Source organism: Ailuropoda melanoleuca, chromosome 20 (assembly GCF_002007445.2).
Source record: "Ailuropoda melanoleuca isolate Jingjing chromosome 20, ASM200744v2, whole genome shotgun sequence".
Taxonomy (NCBI): domain Eukaryota; kingdom Metazoa; phylum Chordata; class Mammalia; order Carnivora; family Ursidae; genus Ailuropoda; species Ailuropoda melanoleuca.
In genome coordinates this window covers 21,117,134-21,141,608 of record NC_048237.1, presented here as the reverse complement: position 1 = coordinate 21,141,608, position 24,475 = coordinate 21,117,134, and the positions used below count along the sequence as shown (strand labels likewise).

The 24,475-nt window shown below is 39.0% G+C and overlaps 1 protein-coding gene across 3 annotated transcripts in view; it reads right to left on the bottom strand.

Annotated features, from left to right (window-relative positions):
• The window catches only part of C20H14orf28 (chromosome 20 C14orf28 homolog), a 19,097-nt gene extending 13,844 nt beyond the window's left edge, over nucleotides 1–5,253 (bottom strand). For 2 of the 3 annotated variants that reach the window (XR_004622204.1, XM_034648618.1), the window contains exons 1-2: nucleotides 4,947–5,253; nucleotides 1,660–2,184 (exon numbers count right to left, since the gene is read on the bottom strand). Coding sequence is in view for 2 of the 3 variants with exons in the window: in XM_034648618.1 (XP_034504509.1) it covers nucleotides 1,660–2,183 (524 nt within the window). In the remaining variant the exon portion in view is untranslated. The remainder of the gene's footprint in view (nucleotides 1–1,659; nucleotides 2,185–4,946) is intronic. The other variant, XM_034648617.1, reaches the window with a different exon arrangement.
• Between the last annotated feature and the right edge of the window lie 19,222 nt (nucleotides 5,254–24,475).

The window sequence follows — 24,475 nt, the reverse complement described above, 5'->3', positions numbered from 1 at the left end:
GAGGAGCCTGATGTGGGGCTCGATCCCAAAACGCCAGGATCACGCCCTGAGCTGAAGGCAGACGCTTAACCGCTATGCCACCCAGGCGCCCCAGGATTATAACTATAATTATAGTTTCAGAACATACACAAATTGATACTAGTTTTTAAAAAACAAAACAGATTTCTAAAATGCTTTTCAGTCGATTACAATTTAGAGTAATGAAACTTTTTTCCCCAACAGAGATTTCAAACTCAATGTCATCATATCAGCAATACAGGGAAATGGACAAAGTGTATTTCAGAAACAAGAAAGACATTAATTGTCAGATTCTAAAAAGAATAAAATATCTTTAGCTTTCCATAGGTAGTGTGATGTTACAATATTAAACTAAAAATGCTATAAAGAAATGTGAATTTAGTAAGTTAGAGTATGTGATATATATTCCCAAAACTGAGTATCTATTAAGCTGCTTTTCTGGACCACAAGGCCAAATACACTTTCGGACAATAATGTGTTTGGATTTGTTTTTTGGTCCTGTTTTTCTACTGGCAGTTATCTTTTTTCCAACTCATGTGCCCTGTGGGCTTTAATGTTTCCCAACACTCCACTAGGTCTTGCCAGTTTGGCCTTCCTCCCTATCATTTACCAGCCTAGAGGTCTGCCTTCTCTCTCAAAACCAGAAATACTCAGCAGGCTATCNTTTCTGGACCACAAGGCCAAATACACTTTCGGACAATAATGTGTTTGGATTTGTTTTTTGGTCCTGTTTTTCCACTGGCAGTTATCTTTTTTTCCAACTCATGTCCCCTGTGGGCTTTAATGTTTCCCAACACTCCACTAGGTCTTGCCAGTTTGGCCTTCCTCCCTATCATTTACCAGCCTAGAGGTCTGCCTTCTCTCTCAAAACCAGAAATACTCAGCAGGCTATCAACACTTCTCTTAGTCAGTGAAAAAGCTCCTCACATCTGTATCCTCTCCAGGTATGAAGATTCCAAGTTTGGGATTTCTGTCTGTAACTATGCCCTGGCCATGACATGAAGGAATACTTTCAAACTTCTTGTTCAGGTAGAAATAGCCTACCCAACAGAGATCCATTCAAGAGGTGACACATTCCAACACAGTATTAAATGTTCTNCTTCTCTTAGTCAGTGAAAAAGCTCCTCACATCTGTATCCTCTCCAGGTATGAAGATTCCAAGTTTGGGATTCCTGTCTGTAACTATGCCCTGGCCATGACATGAAGGAATACTTTCAAACTTCTTGTTCATGTAGAAATAGCCTACCCAACAGAGATCCATTCAAGAGGTGACACATTCCAACACAGTATTAAATGTTAAGAGGTTACATTTATCACACAAAAAATTAATTATATTAATAATACATATTAGCAATTCAAAGCAACAGTAAAACATTTTGCATACTGACTCATTACTTTTCAAGTGAAATAGTTATCAGTTAGTTTAACAAAGTCAATTCTACGATATTTGGATTTAATGAACAGTAACACTTCTGTCACAGGACTAACTATAGTCCTACATTTGTGAGGTTGCTATGTTTAAGTAATTACACAGGGTCTGTACTTTAGGAAATACCTTGACTGTATTTATTTATTTATAGCAACATTCATTTAAAATGTATACTACCTTCGCTAGAAGTGACAGACTTCAAAGCAACTTACTTTATATTAATTGTACGTTGCTGATCTTCCTGCACTCGAGTTGGGCATCGCCAGTTGGAACAGTAACTCTCTTGTATGGTAGACATGAGATTTTCGAGATTTTTTGTAAAATTATCATGCTCATTCCCAAATAAATCAATTACCAATGAAGCTTTATGAACTTCAGATTTGTACTGCTGTTTTTCCATCTTGTCCCAAATCCAAAGTAGCTTCACAGTTGTGAAACTGTAGGTGTCCATTAAATAAAGGAAACAGTCTACAAACTCTCTACCTAAATGAAGAGAGAGTTCCCTGGGGAAATTTTCATTTTCATTAAGAATGACATATAATAACATCAAGAATCCATCTATGGTGCAGGTATTTTTCAGTCTTATTTCAACATAGAGTGGTGTACAGGATACTGCTTTGCGGCCAGCTTTGATAGTAAAAACACCTCCCCAAGGAAGAACAGGCCTCCAAAATGAGCGATCTTGGTTATAGTTATTTTTAATTGATGCTTTGATCTCTTCAAACAGTGTCTTCATCCTGCATTTTAAAAGTTGAAGATAGAACATGTAAATTTGTGATTTCATGTTAAATGCAGGAGATATGTTTAAATGAAAACAAGGCTATCTAAAGATTCAAATCAGGGGCACCTGGTTGGCTCAGTTGGTAGAGCAGTCTTGATCTCCTGATTTTAAGTTCGAGCCCCATGTTAGGTATAGAGATTACTTAAAAATAAAATCTTAAAAAAAGAAAAAAAGATTAAAATTAAACTTGGTCAGAAGGCCTACCAATATAATGAAAAAATTTAAAACAATTCAAGCTGAATCATTTTTTGACAATGTGCCTGGCCTCTGGTAAGACCATTAAGAAGTGCAATCTTTTTTGAGGTTCAGGATGAGCATTTGATAGACTTTTATACTAATTATATTGCAGATTTTATCTTTGATATACGAAGACCCTGAAATAAGAAACTCTAAATGAAAACAGAGCTATTTGAAGATGCAATCTGAATTTGGTTGGGTGCATTCCTAACGTAAACCTCTTTCTCCCTTCAAAATAGAAGCTGCACTTCGTTTCCTTTTTAATATGCATGATTCCACTTATGAAACTGCTATAATGGAATTCTTAGTTGGGCTACAGAATAATGGCTAATTATCTTTGAAAGACCACATATGAAAAGTAATCCAGAGTAGTTAACTGGATACTTACGTACAGCTGAGACAAAAATCATTTCTAAGCACTTTGGGGTTTCACTTGCAAGTTAGGACTATGCTGGGTATTCTATAATTCTAACTACAGAGACCATGCTGTGAAGATCTGACTCAGAACTTGGTAAGTAATCCGATTCCCTTCTTTGTATGTTCTGGGAATGGACTGGGGTGTCCTCCCTATTTAAACTGTTAATTACCCTTCTCCTAACCTTGAGGTTAGCTAAGCAACTTGTTTTTAGACATTGATAATATTATAATAAACATGTTTGTGTCATGTTTGTTATATAAAGCAAAATTTTAAAAAGTTAAAGAACGAGGTCCTAATGAAACTGAATTGAAAATACTGCTTTACTTGGCACAATAAATGTCTGACTAAAAACATCACAGGGTTTCTCAATGTTACTTCTATGGAAGAGTATATTTTTATGAAGAAGGAAGGCAAAGCATCTGAGAAATAGGAAGAGAGAAGTCAGTCACTGAGGTAAGTGTCTTATTTTGACTATCTTTTCAAGTGCCACACACATCCTCCCAAGCACAACATAAATTCAATACTCAATACTGCAGACCTATGGGTTTTGTGTAAGAAATTAAGTTCACATTGCATATAGAGTTGTTGAATCACTATGCTGTACACCTGAAACTAATGTAACATTGTGTCAGCTATACTTCAGTTAAAAAAAAACCCCTGTTTTACACTTTAAAGAAATTAAATTCAAACTGATTTTACAATACCAGCAGACTAAAAATTCAGTTCTACAATATATTAAACGCGGGCGCGCGCACACACACAGTATTTTTGGCTTGAGGCAAGACTGTGGGCTCTAAAATATTCAACACTATATTTAGTCTTAAGTGTAGATGTTTATTCATAGTCGGTAACATGTTGTTGGCTCTAGTCAACCATTTAGGAATCAGAGGGCGTGGCAAATCTGGAGCCTTAGGCAAACGCAAACTGTTTTCTTAATGTTTCTGGAGATTTAAAAAAAAACGTATGGCATTCAAATACTTTTAAAAATGAAAATTACTTTCTTCATGGTTTCATTAATTTCTATGTAATTTTTAAAAACTTTGTAGCAAGGTCCCAAGCCTGAGCTCAGATTCCCAAATGTTGCGTTGGGAAGGAATCGTAAATCTCTGCACTATTTTTCTTCAAATTATCTTTTAGACATGACCAAATAAGGAGTAACTACAGCAACATTTATATTTAAGAGAAATAAACTACAATTTTATATATATTTATATATACATAAAATGAAACTAACTTCTTCAACCTTTTTCTGGGGGGACGGACAGCACAGGGGTAGAGAGGATTGGGAAAACTAGAGGACACTTAATCGTTTCAGCCTTAAGGTGGTGATTTGTTATAAAGTAAATTACAACAAAAATGATTAAAAGGGTGGAGAAATGGCTGCAAAGAGCTTTACTTAAAATTGTCTTAAGATTTCACCACATCATCGAAAAGACTGTTTCGTTAGGCACTGTATTAGAATCCCTGGAGAGGCAGGTGTCTTGCTGGCATTATTGTCCTGATTCAACAGGCCCTCCAATTTAAATAAACCTGGAAAACTCCCCCAACCTCTATTTCCTTGGCAAAACGACACCTTTCTTTTGCGGTCATTTTCAAGGGTGACAATCTGTACTCCACGCTGGTCGTGAGGACCAGACCATTCGCCCTAGGCACTGAATGCCCTACTCCCTAAGACCTCGACGGTCCTAAGGGTCCCCACTAGATTCAGCACCCCGAAATAATTTGAAAAGCGACCACGCGCTCCCCCCTTGAAGCAGCGCGGGGCTTTGGGGCAGGGACCTGAGGGGCGCGCGGTGGGCGCCCGCCTCCGTTCCCCGCGCTCCGGCCACGCCTACCCCGCCCCCGGCCCTCTGCGCCTCAGAAGGCCTGGCACCGAGGGCTGGCACCGCAGGGCTGGCAGGTCCCCGAGCCTGGAGCAGGTGAAACGGCTGGGCAGCCCTGCTGCGTCCAGGTAGTGTTCCCCTAAGCGCCTGGGACTCCGGGCGCTAGGCGGGAGGGCCGGGCCGCGGAAGGCGTTCCCACACCGGCCAGTCTCCGTCCACCAGGAAGCCGACTTCTCGTACCTCCCCGGGGACCGAAAACCGCCGGTGCCGCCGCACCCGTCGCCGCCGCCGCTTGCTCATGGAGAGCCCGTGCTGCCGCCGCCGCCGCCTCATCTACTAGCACCGTTCGCTGTCTGGGCCTCCCCGGCGTGAGTGCTGGGCTCCGGCACGGCCTCCATCGCACCCGCCGCGGCGGGAGCCACAGCAGCTCCAGCGCCCGGGCCCGATCCGACCCGACCCACGGAGCCAGGACCGCAGGACGCGTAGCTTCTTATTACGGAAGAAGATTCGGCCTGACCTCCCCCCCCTTCCCTCAGCCCCTAGTACCCAGCCGCCTGACGGCGCTGCTACGCAGGCGCGAAGACGCCCCTGCCAAACGTGCGTGTGTTGGGTGTGTATACAGCATCCAGATTCGCCCAATGGGAACCGAGATCAGGTGCGGGGGGCGGGACCTTGAGGAGAGGGGCGGTGTTCCAGTGTTAGAGGGTGGGTGGGGCAGCCGGAAGTGGGCAGGGCTTGCATGGAGGCGGAGCTTTGTTGGCAAACCTGCCTGGCTTTTTGAGGTTTGTGTCCTTTTAGGACCTTGATTTTAGTTTGCTTCTAGGTCTTGTCTTCTTAAATTCTTAACTCATAAGAGGAAAGGTTTGTTTTCCCAGCAAATTTTGATTATGCATTAAGAAAAGGTGAATTAGTGGGTTAACTGCTTTCTTTAGTGTTCAAGATAAATTGGTCAGGGTGCTGTAATTTACTCCGTCCAGCGCCCGGAGTCCCAGGCGCTAGAAGTCAGTAACATTTATAGAAATTAGATAGCTTTAGTCCCACTGTAGAGATTAAAAAAAAATGAGTTTTAGAAATGTTAAAGTACCGCACATGAAGTGATGGCTGAGAACTGAAGCCAGAGCTGCTTAATGCTACATCCTGTGTGCTCAACCGCTGTTCCTATTCAGTAACCCCTTGTTCTTGTATCCTCCCTTCAAGAGTCGGAGCTCATATGGCTTAGCTCCTGGAGAACACAGGCCACCCTGGAAAACTACCTTACCCACCATTACAAATGCGGATACTGTTGAGATATTCTCCATCCAACTGTTCAACAAATAATGATTGGGAAGTGAAACCCAACCTCCAGAACATGCAATACAGAGAGCTCAAGGCCAGCCCAACACATCAGTGTGGTCCTCAGTCACAGCTGAATCTGGTGGATCCCTTCTTGACTAGTGATGGTTGGTCAGGACTATGGCAGGGACCTTCCTCATAGACCTCTCTAGTGATAGAGGAATGGAGGTTAGGAAAGAAGGCTGACTTACTCAAAATAATTGCTGCATGTGGTGATGGGAAGAAATGGACATCTCTTAGAGCAGAGGGGGTGGAAAGAGGCTCTGGCCAAAAAAGAAGAATTAATAATTCTGGCACAGTATGCTCTTATTAGTTTCCTGTTTTTCTTATTTCTTACGGCATTTCACAGATGAAGAAACCAAGGTTCTGAGAGATTAAATAACTAGTGTGTATTGGGATTTACATGCAAAAAGTTTACTCTCGATATTAAAACTATCCTGCAAGTAGAGCACTCTTGAAAAATGTTTATAAATGTGGATTATATGTTCAATTGACAATCTCTGACAAGACACGGAATTAATTTTATACTGATTGGGTTATTCTCTTCCTGAAAACAGAGCCCAAAACAGAGCCCAGTAGTGGTGGTTGTCACCATTTCTGGAGAATAACAGAGAGATGGCTCATTATGCTGAGGCTTGGCTAGGCGAGGGAAGCATGGATTCTTTGCATACTTGGATAATTCACAAACCTCACTGAGGCCTTTAACTGAGATTTCCATTCTGCTTCCTCTCTGCTCCTCTTAAAATCTGACAGATGAGTTGCAGGGATTTTTAAAGACAGCTTTATTGAGGTATAATTGACGTGTAATATATGGAGCATACTTAAAGTATGTAATCTATGAAGTTTTGTTGTATATATACCCAATCATCTAGTCAAGTGAATATATCCATCATCCTCAAGTTTCCCGAAGACCTGTAGTAATTTCTTCCTTGCATCCCTCCCTGCCTCCCACACCTAAGCAACCACTGATCTACTTTCTGTCATTATAGACTCATTTGCATTTTCTAAAGATTTATGTAAGTAGAATCAGACAGTATGTATTTTTTTCTCTTTGGTCTGGTCTCTTACCTTCAGTATCACTATCTAGACATTTGTCCAAATTGTTCTGTGTACCAGTGGTTCGTTCCTTTTTATTGCAGAGTGTATTCCGTTATATGGATGTACTGCAACTATCCACTTATCTGTTGGTGGACATTTGGCTCGTGTCTAGTTTGGGGCTATTACCAGTAAAGCTGCTGTGAACATTTGTGTACAAGTGTTTGTGTGGACATATATTTCCCTTTTTATTGGGCAAAAATCTAGAAGAGGAATGATTGGATCATATGGTAGATGTATGTTTAAGTTTTTAAAAAACTGCCAAATGGTTCTCCAGAGGGTTGAACCATTTTACATTCCCATCAAGACTGTATTCAGAGTTCCATTTCCCGCACAGTCTCACCAATATTTGGTATGATCAGTCATTTTTAATTTTAGCCATTCTAATAGGTGTGCAGTGGTATCTTGTTGTGGTTTTAATATGTTTTTTTCCTAATGACTAATGATATTGAACAACTTCCTATGTGCTTATTTGCTATCTGTATATCTTTTTTGGTGAAGTGTCTGTTTAGATCTTTGTCCCATTAAAAAAAATTGGGTCGTTGTTTTTGTAAGTCTTGGGAGTTCTTTGTATGTTCTGGATACAAGTTCTTTATCAGATATATGCTTTGCAAAGATTTTTTTGAGGTATGTGTCTTGACTTTTCAATCTCAACAAGAATTTTGAAGAGCAGAAGTTTTAAATTTTAATAAAGTCCAATCTGTTCTTTTATGAGTTGTGCTTTTAGTGCCATTTCTTTTTTTTTTTAAGATTTTATTTATTTATTTGACAGAGATAGAGACAGCCAGCGAGAGAGGGAACACAAGCAGGGGGAGTGGGAGAGGAAGAAGCAGGCTCATAGCAGAGGAGCCTGATGTGGGGCTCGATCCCATAACGCCAGGATCACGCCCTGAGCCGAAGGCAGACGCTTAACCGCTGTGCCACCCAGGCGCCCCCTTTTAGTGCCATTTCTAAGAAATCTTTGCCTACTCTAAGTTCAAAGACCTTTTACTATGTTTTCTTCTAGTAGTTTTACAGTTTAGGCTGTATATTTAGGTCTATGATGCATTTGGAGTTACTTTTTTTTTATGGTTTAAGGCATGGATTCAAGTTCATATATTGTTGTTCCAGCAATAATTCTTACAAGGCTGTTCTTTTTCCGCTATGCTGTCTTTCTGGTTTTATCAAAAATCAGTTGTTCAGTATCATTTTATAAACATTTTATTTCATATTTATTTGTCATCAACTATATGTCAGGCTGTGTACTAGCATGGAGATAGGTATCAGTAAGTGTTCTTTGGTTGCAGAAATGAGAGATCAAATATTGTCAAATAAAATATAAATTTATTAGAAGGATGTGAAGAATAATAGAAATAAAGGAAAAGTTGAGCAATTAGGTCTCAGATGACTTGGTTGATCAGAAGGCAGGTAGTTCCCCCCAGGACAGTAAGATCCTATTAACAAAAGAAGAGAGAACGGTGGTGGGCAGATATCTCCTATAGCAGTGCTTCCCAACTTTTTTACACCCATACATGATAAATGATCAGATTTGGTCAGTGTACGAGGGTAAACTGGTGGAGATTAGGAGGTGTCTAAATTGGGCATGGTGAAAAAAAAATCCACCACGTTTTCTTTATATTATGTAATTGTAAGGAAAACACTAGTATTAGAGAGATATGAAACATTGACTTTATATAAAACTTCTCAATAAAATCCATTTAAAAATTTGATGAGAAACTTGACCTTGGTCCCATGATATGATTACTTCAAACCTTTATTCAAACTTAATTATAATAATACATGAGGAAAAGTGTACCTGTCATAATTATGTGGCTTGATGAATTTTTACAAAGTGAGCACACCTGTTGTGTGTTCCGGTTACGCATACTTGCATAACAAATTACCTCTAAACTTGGTGGCTTCAGATAGCAACATTGATTTTGCTTATGAATTTGCAATTTGAGCAAGGCTTGGTAGATTAACTTAAAGGCTGGGGTCTGGAATCACTTGAAGTCTCCTTCACTTACATGTTTGGCTGTTGATGCTACCCTATTGGCTCTGACTTTAGCTATGTCTGTGACCAGAACACCTCCACAGGGCCTTTCCATGTGATTCCTTGATTTTTTCATAGCATGGTGGCTGGGTACCAAGGGTGAGCATCCCAAGAAAGAGGGCCAGGTAGAAGCTCCATTGCCTTTTCTAACCCATCACTGGAAATCATGCAGTGTCAGTTCCAGTGTATTCTGTTTGTTGGGCGTTGAGTCACTAAGACCAGCCCATATAAAAGGGGAGGGAATTGGACTTCACCTTCTAATGGAAGGGGTGTCAAAGGATCTGTGGATATGTTTTTAAACTCCCACACTTACCTAACCAGCTCCCTGATAAAGAAGCAGAACAATACCAGTGCTCCAACCTTGCCTTCCTGTTGCCCCAAAGATAACCACCATCCTGACTTCTAACAACATAGATTAGTGTGGCCTGTTTTTGTAATTTATATGAATAGAACCATACAGTATATACTCTTTTGTGTCTAGCTTCTTTCAGCCTTGTGAGATTCATTTGTGTTGTTCTATGTAGATTATTCTTATTACTGCTTAGTATTCTATTTTAGAAATAGCACATTATTTATCCAATTTATTGTCAATAAGTATTTGGGTAGTTTCCAGTTTTGGCTAATCTAAAAAGTTCTGATTTGAAATTCTAGTACATGTCTTTTGGGACTGTATATGTAATATACACATACATTCCTATTGAAAACATATATGGGAGTGAAATGACTGAGTTTATGGTATGCATATGTTCAATCAACATTAATACGCACTGATAAACACTTTTCCAAACTCTGCCACCTGTGGTGAGTAATCATGATCAGGATTTATTAATACTAGGGTTTATGCTTGAAATAACTATACACAATCCCCTTTCAAGACCTATTAATAATGATATTCTCAGATTCTTGATGGTTACCATCAATAGAAGGCTGGACTCAGCTGGCTTTGTTGACCAGTATTGTGGCTTCTCCAGCATGTTGTCTTCTTACATGATGGCTGAGGGCTGTAAGAGCAAGTGTTTCAGTGAACAAGGCAGACCCTACATAGCCTTTTATGACCTAACCTCAGAAGTGTACCCAGTTTTTGTACACATAAGTAGGTGATGACAAATAACAGAAGATGATTTATTTTTTTCAATTGACCAAAGACCTTTTATTTGCCATCAATCAGAATTCAGATATTTTGGTCTTTTAAAATTGTAGTCTAATCATTCTTTCACTGATAAGGTTGAAGTTCCTTATAGTAATGACAATGGGTTTACAGTCTGTTCAAATTTTTCATGTCAAGTACTTCAAAATAATGATGTTTTTGCCTAAACACACAGATGTTGATTTACTCTTCTTAATAAGCATTATTTTGGATTCTAATTATTAGTAGTAAACTATTTTTATTTTTATTTTTTTAAAAGATTTTATTTATTCATTCGACAGAGATAGAGACAGCCAGGGAGAGAGGGAACACAAGCAGGGGGAGTGGGAGAGGAAGAAGCAGGCTCATAGCGGAGGAGCCTGTTGTGGGGCTCGATCCCATAACGCCGGGATCACGCCCTGAGCCAAAGGCAGACGCTTAACTGCTGTGCCACCCAGGCGCCCCAGTAGTAAACTATTTTTAATATCACTTTTCCAAAAGGTGAATTTTTGCTTTGAATCTATGAACTTTGTTGGTAGCTATTAAAATAGGTCCAGAAGGATAATGAAGTGAGTATCCTGGGATAATAAAAGTGCCTGAAAAGGTGAGAGAGAGGATGACTTTGATATTTGAACTTGGAGACAGAGAGCCTTCTGAAGAAGTCCTCATATGGACACAGCCAGCCTATGGTGACCTCTCAAGGAGAGATGTAGTGGAATAGAATACCCTGATATCATTTGTCTCCCCGCTCTGATATTGTGACATGTTGTCAATGCTTTCACTATTGTATTCTTTGAGAGTGGTACCTTTTCTATCTCCCTTGCTTCACTGGTGGACAGTATTAATAATTTCCATGTTGGTTGACAAAAATGAGTTGATTCTCCAATTGCATGAGGTCAGATTCATTTTACTCCTGTCTTTTGTGTTATGGTTGTCATGTATTTTTACTGCTACATGGGAACTTAAGAAATCAGAAAGAAAAGCCCTTTTTATTTACCTACATGTTTGCCATTTCTGGTGCTTTTCATTCTTTCCTGTAGCTCTGAGTTTCCATCTGGTATCATTTCACTGCAACCTGAAGAACTTCCTTTAATATTTTCTGTATTGCATACCTGCTATGTTGGTTTTTAAAAATGGCTGCGCATTCTTTGACACTTTTTCCACTAAGATACTGAGTCTTTATCCCCTCCTATTGAATCTGGGTAGGCTAGTGATTTCTTTGATCTGTATGGAACAGCAGAAATGAAACATTATGACTTCTGAGGCTAGGTCATAAAAGACTGTGAAGTTCCTGCTTTATTCATTTGAACACTTGCTCTTAGAGCCTTGAGCCACCATGTGAGACTGCCATGCTGGAGAGACCACATTCTGGTCAACAGAGCCAGCCAAGCCCAGTGGTCTAGTCATCCCTGCCATGGTGCCAGATATGTGAGTGAAGCTGTCTTGAACTTTCCAAACTTCTCATTCACCAGGTGAATACCCCTGAGTGATCGCTCTTGATGCCGCAAAGAATGTAAAGATCACCAAGCTGAAACTTGCTCAAATTCCTGATTTTCTTAATCACGATATAATAAAATTATTGTTTTAAGCAACTATTTTTCAAGCAGTTATATAGTATTAGATAAGTGGAACAAAATTTGGGGTGCTGTTGTAACAAAAACCTAAAGCACGGCACTGGCTTTGGGACAAGATATGAGGCAGAAGTTGACAGGGCTTTGAGAAGACTGTTAGTAGGATCCTGACAGTCATTGAGGAGGTTGTCAATGAGAGCTTAGAAAATAAGGAAAATGTTTTTGGAAGCTAGAGGAAAGGAGGATCTTGTTCTGTTATGGCAGATGGTTTAGCAAATGCGATAACGTGGATAATCATAAAATGTATTTAATGAACTGATGGATCTGGCTTAGGAGATTTCCAGGCAGAATGCTGAAAGTTATAGTTTATTTATTTGTTTTTAAATTATGTATCATAAGGTATGGATAGACAGAACTGTACTAAAGAAGGAATTACTCAACTTTCAAACAGAATTTAGAGGGACTATATAGGAACAAGATCTGAAAATGAAACTATTTCTTATCCTTAGTTTCTCCCAGCAGAAGATACTCAAAGAAAGATAGAGCCACAGAACAAAGATCAAATTCACAGCTCGGTTAGAAAATCATGGACTCAAGGTAAAGATGAAGCTGAGGATGTGATTGTAAAGCCTTTTGTTATGAGTTCAGAAAGAGAGAAAAAGCCTTGTAAGGTCCTTAAGGGGTTGTAGTACAGCCACTCTCTCCTAAACAATAAGGCTTCTAAGAATCTTAAGAGTATTGTCCCACAGTAGCTTCACAGGGAGCCCAAGGTAGAAAAGGGCTTATCTAGAAGATAGTTGTAGATGTGGCTTTTTATGTAATGGAATAGATTATAAATTGACACTCAAAAAATCCACGAAGTTTTTATAGTAATAATATCAGCTTACACTGAAAAACAAAACAAAACAAAACAAAACAAAACCAACAAACCCACCACCAAATGGAGACTATACAAAACGAAGAGAGACTTTTGGACCCTTAAACTTCTGTGGGCAGGAAGCAGGCTCAGTAGGCGCTCAGCTACAGAAATGGATTAGTTCTATGGAAAAGAAAGAATGACTTAGCAAAACTAAGGTCTCAGGGGTAAGAACAAAAAATTATGGAAAATCATTCCCAGGGAACAGGATTACGCTCTAAACATGAACTGGTAACATATGCCCAGCTGGATTTTATAATTTCAATGGATTGGTGACTTTCTATTTTCTTCCTTTATTATGGGTTTCTACTTATTGCACTTGTTCTATGTCTGTCACACCACCCTATTTTGGGTATGTGTGGGGCAGATAACTTGTTTCTTTAGTTCACAGGTTTCCAGATCAAGATCTGATCCCAGGAAACTGCATGGAGCCTCATCCATATTTGGACTTGATTTAGATGATAAGATCCTGGACTTCGAACCTAAGCTTGATGCCATAATGGAATGAGACATTTGGGGAGTCTAAACAAGGGGCAAATATATATTACATGAGGGAGGAATATAAATGTTTTTGGCCAGAGGGTAGACCAGCAATTTAGAATCATTTCCACAAATTCTTTGTCATTCCTCCTATTTGGAGGGCTATGTTCTTTCCCTTTGAAATGCATTAGCTTGTGATTGCTTCAACTACGGGATATGGTAAAGATAATGCTTTGTGACTTCTGGGTCTAGGTCATAAAAGACCATGTAGATTCTGTCTCATTTGCTAGAACTCTTGCTTTCAAAGCCAGTAGGTAAGAGGTCTGACCACCCTGAGGCCCCATGTTGGTGGGGCTGCAGGTAGGCTCTTTGGTCTACAGTCCCTGCCAAGCCTGGCCTTCGAGCCATCTCTGCCGATGCTCTAGATATGTGAGAAGAACCATGTAGATAAAGCCAGATATGTAAGTGAATATATCAAGTGAGCTTGACTGATGCCACAAGAAAAAGGTTCACCCAACCATGTCTTGCACAAATCTCCAACTCACAATATTGTGAAATACAGTAAAATACTTGTTGTTTCAAGCCACTGAGTTTCAGAGTAGTTTGTTACCAAGTGATATATAACTGAAAAATGTTGATGATGAATCAATAACTAAAATGTTATTGATTCTGTTGTTTTCTGATTTGTATTCTTTCTCTTGAGAAACAAGTGGTAATTCCTACTGACCCTGAATATAATGTGTCTTTCTTTTTTCCTGGATACACTGAAGATTTTCTCATTATCTTTGGTTTTTAGAAATGTGATTACAATATGCTCTCTCCCCCATCCTGCTTTGTTTCATGGAGTTTCTTGGATCTATGGGGTTATATTTTTCATCAAATTTGAAAAAAGAAAACTCCCATTACTTGAAAAAATGTATTTTTCTGTGCCAATGTCTCTTGCCTCCCCAGTTACAATTATGTTACTGCTTAATATTATTTCATAGTTCATTGAGTGTCTGTTCATTTTTTTTCTCAGCTGTTTTTCCTTTCTGTGTTTACTTAGGATCATTTCTATTCCATGTCTTCAAGTTTACTTGTCTTCTCTTCAGCAGAGTCTAATCTGCTATGAGGTCCATTCAGTAAATTTTTCATTTCACATATTGTATTCCTCTAGTTGTAGAATATATTTTGGTTTATTTTTATATTTAACAATTTTCTATTTTGAGATGTCCTACTATTCCTTAATCACACAAATGTTTTCCTTAAATCTTTGACCATATTTATAATAGCTGTAATAGAATCATTCTCTTCTCTGCTAATTTCATCATCTCAGTCACTTCTATGTCAGTTTGTATTGACTGATTTTTTTCTTTATTATAGTTTATATTTTCCTGCTTTTATACATGCCTAGTAATTTTAAAAAAAGATTTTTATTTATTTTTTAGAGAGAGAGCAAGTGAGTGTGTGAGTGGGGGGAGGGGCAGAGGGAGAGAGAATCTCAAGCAGACTCCACACTGAGTGCGGAGCCCAATGTGGGGCTTGATCCCCAGGACCACAAGATCATGCTCTGAGCCAAAACCAAGAACCAGAAGCTCAACCAACTGACCATTCAGGCACCCTTACATGCCTACTAATTTTTAATGCATGCTCTAGGTAATGGGTGCTATGTTGTTGTGAGTTTAGATTTTGTTGTGGTTAATGAAGTGTTTTCTTCTGGCAGCCAGTTAATTTACTTACGTATCGGTTTGATTCTTTTGAAGCTTTGTTTTTAAGTTCAATTTTGAGATAATTCTACATTCATGGGCAGTTATAAAAAATAATACAGAGAGATCCTGTGTACCCTTTATTTGATGTCCCGAAAGGGGTAACATCTTGCATGACTATGGAACAATAGGAACAACAGGAAATTTACATTGATACAACTCAGTGACTTTATTTAGATTTCACCAGTTTTACATACACTCATTTGTGTGCATGTGTATGTGTGCACTTAGTTCCATGCAATTTTATCACATGTGTAGGTTTTTGTGACCACCAACACAATCAAGATACACAGCAGTTCCATCACAAGAATCANCATTCATGGGCAGTTATAAAAAATAATACAGAGAGATCCTGTGTACCCTTTATTTGATGTCCCGAAAGGGTAGCATCTTGCATGACTATGGAACAATATTACAACCAGGAAATTTACATTGATACAACTCAGTGACTTTATTTAGATTTCACCAGTTTTACATACACTCATTTGTATGCATGTGTATGTGTGCACTTAGTTCCATGCAATTTTATCACATGTGTAGGTTTGTGTGACCACCAACACAATCAAGATACACAGCAGTTCCATCACAAGAATCATTTCTGATACTCTTTTATAGCCATAGTGGGTTTTCACTCAGAATATTTCTTGATATGTATCCAAGTCGTATGTATCAATAGTTCATTCCTTTTTATTGCTAAGTACCATTTCATGTTATAAATCACACCACAGTTGTTTAACTATTCATCCTTTGTAGGACATTTGAGTTATTTCCAGATTTCAGTAATTATGAATAAAGCTGCTATGACCATTTGAGTACAGATTTTTATGTGTACATAGTTTTCATTTCTCTGGAATGAATCCTTCAGTGTGCAATNTTATGAATAAAGCTGCTATGACCATTTGAGTACAGATTTTTATGTGTACATAGTTTTCATTTCTCTGGAATGCCATAGTAATAATATTGCACCAGTGTGCAATTGCTGGGTCATATGATAACTGCATGTATAATTTGGCTGCCATTTTACAATCCCACAAACAATGTATGAGTGCTCCATTTTCTCCACATTCTTACCAGTATTTGATGTTGTCATTATTTTTTATTTTAGCCATTCTGGTAGATGTATAGTACCATCTCATTGTGGTTTTTATTTGCCTTTCCAGAGAGGCATGTGATATTGAACATCTTTTCATGTGCTTATTTGCCATCTGTATATTCTCTTTAGTAAAATGTCTATTCATGTCTGTTCCAACTTTCTAATCAGGTTATATGGTTACTGATTTTGAGAGTTCTTTGTGATTCTAGGTATAAATTTTGTTGAATTTGTGGTTTGAAAGTATTTTCTCTCAGACTTTTTTAAAAATCTGACTCTGTATTTATTTATTTTTATTTATTTACTTTTTGGGGAGGGAGAGAGAAGGAGCGATGGGAGGGGCAAAGGGGAAGAGAGAATCTCACGAAGTCTCCACGCACAGTGGACATAGTGCAGAGCCTGACGTGGAGCTTGATCTCAGGACCCTGAGATCATGACCTGAGCCAAAATCAAGAGTCGAATGCTTAACCAACTGAGCCACCCAGGTGCCCCTCTTCTCTCAGTCATTAGCTTGTCTTTTCATCCTCTTAACAGGGTCTTTCACAGGGTAAAAGTTTTTAATTTTGAAGTGCCCTAATTTATCATTTTTTGTTATGAGTGTTGCTTTTGGTATCAAGTCTAAGAACTCTTTGCATAGCCTTACATCCCAATGATTCTTTTCCTATTTTAAAAGTAAATTTTTATAAATTTATGTTTTACATTTAAAATTCATTTTAAGTTAGGTTTTTGTATTAGATGTGAGGTTTAACTCAAGGTTCATCTTTTTGTGTATATGTGTGTAGTTGTTTGGGTACTGTTTTTTGAAAAAAAGGCCACATTCTTCCACTGAATTGCTTTTGTACCTTTGTCAAAAATCAGTTGGGCATTTTTTTTGTGTGTGTGTGGGTCCATTGCTGGGTTCTTTATTCTTTTCCATTGATCTGTGTGTCTATCCCTCTGCCAATATCACAGTCTTGATTAGTGTAGCTATATAGTGATACAGCTGTATGGTATGCAAAAAGGAGTTAATACAGCAGTCCTGTCACTGCTTTCCTTAGAATGGGCTGCTTCCAAGTTTGGCCGGTGGCTAGCCTCTGAGAATTAGGATTTCAGGATGGCTGTCATCATCCTAACTGATAAGAGTGGCTCGCTGTGCCTGAATTACAAACAGTGATGGTTTATGCTGAACATTTGCTTTCCTTCTGGGAATCTGGAATTTTAGTGTGTGCTAGGCAGAGTATGCCTACGTGACCAGTCCCCAGGAAAAACTGTGGGCACCGAGTCTCTAAGGAGATTCTCTGGTAGACAACATTTCACATGTGTTACCACAACTCATTACTGGAGGAATTAAGCAAGTCCTGTAACTCTAATAGATGAAGACTCTTGGAAACTCGTGCCTAATTTCCTCCCAGATTTTGCCCCATGTATCTGTTTCCTTTGCTGACTTTGCTTTATATCCTTATGCTGTAATAAATAGCCACGAGTATGACTATATGCAGAGTCTTATGAGTCCTCCCCGGCAAATCACTGAACCTGGGAGTGGGCTTGGGGATTCAACATTAGTAGAATGATTCCTCCTACTTTCTTTGTCTTTTTCAAAAATATTTTTAAAGCTATTTGAGATCCTGTGACCTTCTGTATGAATTTTAGAATAAGATTATCTATGTCTACAAAAAACCTCTGTTGGTGTTTTGATATGAATTGCGTTAAACCTATCAATCAAGGTGGGGGAAATCGAAATGTTTACAATCGTCTTCCAGTCCATGAACACAGCATGGCTCCTATTTGGTTAGGTCTTCTTTGATTTCTTTTATCAGCATTTTGTAATTTTCAGCATACTGATTCAGTACACATTTCGTTAGATTTACACTTAAGTAGTTGATTTTCTTTGAAGCAATTGTAAATAGTAGTATTTTAAATTCCAGTTTCCACGTGTTCATGGTTAGTATGAAGCTGGTTTTTAAAGTATTATTAAGGTGGTATAAAGTAGTCTTTTAGCCCTAGATTAACCCTACTCCCTAAAGTGTAGTCTTTCTGAGGTCTCCCTTGAATGCTGCAGAATTTTCAGTAAGTTCTGTCTACTCTGGAGATCAGAACTAGAATGGCTCCCAGACTTGGGTGAACTCCAGTAGTTGTTCAGCTCACAGCTGCCTGGTAATTATTCTTTTTCCAATGGTAGTTCTTTGGGCAGCTTTGTAAATTCTCTGTATGTACACACAGCTTATTGTCTGGCAAAAGCCCATGCACGCTTCTGGATCTTTTTCTCTGAGCACCTCTCTTCTCTCTGGTACTCGACCTCATGACTTCCAGCAACTTTGTCAAGACCTCATAAAGCTGGGANGGATCTTTTTCTCTGAGCACCTCTCTTCTCTCTGGTACTCGACCTCATGACTTCCAGCAACTTTGTCAAGTGTACCTCATAAAGCTGGGAAAAAGGCAACATTGATAGTCAGATGTTATCTCCACTGATTTCTTGTCCCCTTCTCCCTCACCTGCTGATTAGATCCCTCTACTTAATTTTTCAAGAGTGTAAACAGAACTGGAAATACCTCCACATCCGTCTTCAATCCTAGAAGAGCTGGACTGAAAGAGGTATAGTCATGGTCAAGCTCTGGGAAATATCTGATTCCTGCTTGGTCCCTCCATGGTGATCTGTCTTTTGATTTTATACCCACCAGCAAACATGCAAACTAACTGTTCAGGATATAAAGACTGTAGAACATCTCTTGCTTTTGTTCTCTTCCCTTGACGCAAACATATAAATTGTCCTGTGAAAACAGATTGGACTAAATTTTGCTTACCATGCTGTCATAGTGCCAGTTTCCAAATGAGCACATTCAGATTTACAGGAACCATTGTGACATTGCCAATGGCTGAAAAGTACCCTGCCAGTCTCACGAGGCTGACTCACAGGATTGTCCAAGGTTCACCCGGTCAGAGGTTTCCTATATCATGCACTTGAAGCTTAGCCTTGATGACATTATTTTAAAAAGATGTTTTTTCTTTGCTCTTGCTAAAATGTGAGAATGTAAGATTAGTTTACCAATTTGTCCAGGTACAGATGTGAAAGGGTGGAGATATAAAAAGATACAGAAACATGGCTTAGCCCTATTTTGTGCCATTTAATACCACAATTTGCATTAGAAGGCCATTACTGCCCACTCTGGTTCTTACGCTAGTTTTATGATAACTCATTGGAGGAGTGTGAGATATATATATATATATATATATATATATGATTTTTTTACCACACCCATGATTATAATACTCCTACCACTAATGGTTTCTATCAGTAGAATTAAGAAAAATCAATGATCTATTTTAAAATGTTTCACTGATTTTTCTATTGGGAATAACAGAGTTCAATGGTGGTCAATGTAGGGAAACCTGGTTTCTGTGCAGGCTTCTAGACTGAAAGTCCATGCTGCAATTCAAATAGGAGAAAACCAGTTTAGAATTTGGAACTTGTCCTTTTGCTGATAGATTAGTGGTTGCCTATACTGTCTAGGCTTCAGACTCATTTGTGGAATTAAAATATATATAGATATATTACTCAGCTATAAAAAAGAATGAGATCTTGCTTGTCATTTGCAACAACGTGGATGGACTTAGCATTATGCTAAGTGAAATAAGACAGAGAAAAACAAATATCATATGATTTCACTTATATGTGGAATCCAAAAAACAAAACAAACAAACAAACAGAAACACTCATAAATAACTGATGGTTGCCAGAGGGGAGGGGGTGGGGGATGGGCAAAATGGGTGAAGGGGAATGGGAGATACAGGTTTCCAATTACAGAATGAATTAAGTTAGGAGGATAAAAAGTACAGCATGGGGAAGATAAGTTAATGGTATTATAATAGTGCTGTATGATGACAGATGGAAGCTCACTTGTGGTGAGCATAAGATAACTAGACTTGCCAATCACTATGTTGTACACCAGAAACTAATGTAACATTTTGTATCAACTATACTTAAATTAAAAAAAAAAGTTATAAATACTTGCTCCCATCTACTTGAAAAGAAAATACAGATACGAGGATTCCACTCTTAAAGACTCTGAAACAGTAGGTTTGGATGGGGCCTAGAAATACGTATTAAAAAAAAAAAAGCTTTTCAGATAATTCTGCTTGTTTTCTGGTTTGAGAACCACACAGAGATAGAATATACATATTAATTAGTAAGAAGAGTTCGCTTGAAACAAGCCTGTATTAGTCAGGACTCTTGGTTACAAGCAAATGTCAGAAACCCAAGTAATCTTGAGTAAAACGAAATTTATTGGCTTATGTAACTGGGCAGTTCAGGGTGGAACTGGCAAGGTTGCTCCATGATGCTCAGATGATGTCATTAGCTTTCTCTCTCCTTTCTTCCTCTCTCAGCTCTACCTACAGGTCCTTTCATGGTGGGAAAGGTTGCTTCCAACAGCTGTAAGCTCTCATTTTTATTGGTCACGATTCAAAAGGAAGAGACTTTCCATCTCCTTTTATCACATCACATGGATGGACTCTGGACCTGCTCGGCGTAGGTGGAAGGGGATGGTCATGTGATTAGCCAAAGGTTAGACAGTTTCCTGAAATTATGTTTCATTAGAACCATATAGGATGAAGAAGGGGCAGTTCTCCATTGGAAAAAGGTGTATTGGGGAGATAAAAACACAGATCTCCTCTACTAAAGTCTCCCTCTCTGAATATAATGTAAAGACCTCTGGTGGTACAGCTGTTTATCATGGGGCCTTTTTTAGCGTTAAGCATTTGATCAAATGATGCAAAACTATTGGGGTCACCAAATTTCAAACAGGGAAGCATCTGCTTGAGTTATTTTACAAGGTAAGTATAGTTTATACCTGTTATAATTTGAAAAATAAACCTTCTCTTAACCCTGATTTTCATGTGTTTGGTAGGACAGTCCCCTAAAACGGCTTCCAATGATTTCCACCCCTTAGTATTCACATCCTTGTGTAATCCCTTCCCCTTGTGTGTGGCCTATACCTTGTGATTTGCTTCTAATGAATAGATTATGGAAAAGTGGTGGGATGTCACTTCCAAGATTAGATCATGAAAGACTGTAAATTCCATCTCATGGGCATTTTCTTGCCTATTTGATTTGCTTACTTTGATGAAGGAAGCTTCATATTGGAAAGGTTCAAGTGGCAAGGAACTGAGGACAGCCTCTGGTCAATAGCCAGCAAGGAATTGAAACTTGTCAATAACCACATGAGTGAGCTTGGATGCACATTATTCCCCAATGAAGCCTTGAGATGACTGGCCCCAGTCAACACCTTGACTGTAGTCTGTGAGAGACTTTGAGCCTGAAAACCCAGCTAAGCTGTGCCCATATTCCTGACCCAATGAAACTGTGAGATAATAAAAGTTGTTTTAACCCACTAATTTTTGGATAATTTTTTATGCAGCAATGGATAACAAATACAATGAAAGACTTTAGATAAAAATTTTAGTATTCTATAGTCATTATTCGTGGATTATTGGGACATGGTAGAACACACTTACTCTCTTAGACTTGGGTTCTGATTATCTAGTTGCTAGCTGCTGAGTTGTTGCATTTTTCCTTGAGTCTCCTTTAGTTAGATCTGAAGCTCTGTGTTTGCTTTGCATTTACTCACTTCTGAATCATATTGCTTCTCACCACACATATTAACTCAGTCCAGGGCGAGCACTAGAAGCAAGTGACAGGCTTGGGTACAAAACTGAGGTGGCCCTAGGCATCATGTTTGGCTCACCTTAGGCCCAGCCCTGACTGAGCCAATAGTGCTGGTTTTATGTCTTGGTTCCAACTCTTAGGAAGTTATCTGTTTACCTGTGATGGTATTCAAATGCTTTCCTACACACAAGGCTTTGTCCTATACACAAGCGTAGGTATATATCCAGTGTGTATTTGTCCTTGTGTGTGGCAAGTATGTGCTTATGTTTGTGTAAAGCTATTTTTGTATACTTTCTGCCCTCTGCTGATCCCTTTCTTAGTGTCTCCTCCCCAAGGCAGGAAAAATTGATATTCTGGTTAGCTAGGGCCTAGGGTATTCATTGGAGCCTGCACTACTAGTAGGCAGTGTATTGTGCTTTAAATGTAAACACCTAAAGTGGTATCCTATTTTGTTTTTCCTACCGTTGTGTGGAAAGCACACCCAAGCAGGTCCTATCTTGAGCTGTCTAGACAAGACTGTTTGTTGGTCTTTTCCTCCACCTTCCATGTCTGCAACAGGGTGGTTACATAATGGCTGATTCTGTTTTCCCTTCAGACCTTGCCATTTTTTATTTGGGGGTGGGGGAGGAGATGGGAAGCCCCATTTAGGCCTTCGGGGCTAAACCGAAGAAGGCTTCTGTCAGACCTCAGCTTTGGGAGTTATTGGGCGCTGGTTTGGATGTTAATAAAATGGTAAATTCCCCATTGGTTACTGTTCTAAACTATAGATCTCTTGCTTGGAAAATATGCAGGCAGGAGAGCTGAGTGGTAGGGCAGGATCCGAGCTTAGTAAGAGCCTAATATCAAAATCTCACCTTGCATTCTGAAATATTCACTGTTCACTGTGAGGCTGAGTGAGTATAAGCAGAGAGCCTGGAATTTAGAATCAAAGTGCTATGTGGGAAGACTCTGGCTTTGTGTGTAGTGTAGCAGCTGATTTAAATTATGGCAGAGGAGCTGCAGATGGTGTTACTGGCTTGGGGCCATTGGCTGGATTTGGTGAGAAAAAGGGTTCATTTTGCAGTCAGAACAGGTTTGAGTGCGATGAAAGCTTGAGCAAGCCGGGGTCTGGTCTTGCTAGGGGAGAGTATTTCCTTGAGGAGAGAAGAACCTCTATACTTACTTGTAGACCTGCAGAGAGTTTCAAATGTTATGAACNAAAAGCAGGAAAACACAAAGCAAACCACATCATTTCAGAACTGATGTTAAACCAGAGACAAGAAGAAAATCTTAAAAACAGAAAAAAGCCACATTGGTACTTGATAAAGGGGAAACATGATAAAAATAAGTGCTGAACATGTGTCAGAAAGCAAATGATCAGGAAGAAAGTAGAATGACTCCTTTATTTTTATTTTTTTATAATAATATTTTTTATTATATTATGTTAGTCACCATACAGTACATCCCTGGTTTATAATGTGAAGTTCCATGATTCATTAGTTGCATATAACACCTGGTGCACCATGCAATATGTTCCCTCCTTACTACCCATCACCAGCCTATCCCATTCCTCCACCCCAGTTTGTTTTTCAGAGTCCATAGTCTCTCATGCTTCATTCCCCCTTCTGATTACCCCCCTTTCTTTATCCCGNGTTCTTCTCCTACTGATCTTCCTAGTTCATATGTTCCATAGATGAGATAAACCATATGATAATTGTCTTTCTCTGCTTGACTTATTTCACTTAGCATTATCTCCTCCAGTGCTGTCCATGCTGCAGCAAACGTTGAGAAATCTTTCTTTATGACAGCTGAGTAATATTCCATTGTATATATGGACCACATCTTAATCCAGTCATCTGTTGAAGGGCATCTCGGCTCCTTCCATGATTTAGCTATTGTGGACAATGCTGCTATGAACATTGGGGTGCATATGGCCCTTCTCTTCACTACGTCTGTATCTTTGGGGTAAATACCCAGTAGTGCAATGGCTGGGTCATAGGGTAGCTCAATTTTTAACTTTTTAAGGGACCTCCACACTGTTTTCCAGAGTGGCTGTACCAACTTGCATTCCCACCAACAATGTAGGAGGGATCCCCTTTCTCCACATCCTCTCCAACAATTGTTGTTTCTTGCCTTGTCTATCTTTGCCATTCTAACTGGCGTAAGGTGGTATCTCAGTGTGGTTTTGATTTGAATTTCCCTGATGGCTAATGATTTTGAACATTTTTTCATGTGTCTGTTAGCCATTTGTATGTCTTCATTGGAAAAGTGTCTGTTCATATCTTCTGCCCATTTTATGATTTGTTTATTTGTTTCTCGTGTATTGAGTTTGAGAAGTTCTTTGTAGATCTTGGATACCAGTCCTTTATCTGTGGTGTCCTTTGCAAATATATTCTCCCATTCCGTGGGCTGTCTCTTAGTTTTTTTGACTGTTTCCTTGGCTGTGCAGAAGCTCTTTATCCTGATAAAGTCCCATAAGTTCATTTTATCTTTTATTTCTCTTGCCTTTGGAGATGTGTCGTGAAAAAGGTTGCTCTGGCCGATGTCATAGAAGTTGTTGCCTATGTTCTCCTCTAGAATTTTGATGGATTCCTGTCTCACATTGAGGTCTTTCATCCATTTGGAGTTTATTTTTGTGTATGGTGTGAGAGAGTGGTCAAGTTTCATTCTTTTGCATGTAGCTGTCCAATTTTCCCAGCACCATTTATTGAAGAGACTGTCTTTTTTCCACCGGATGTTTTTTCCTGCTTTATCAAAGATTA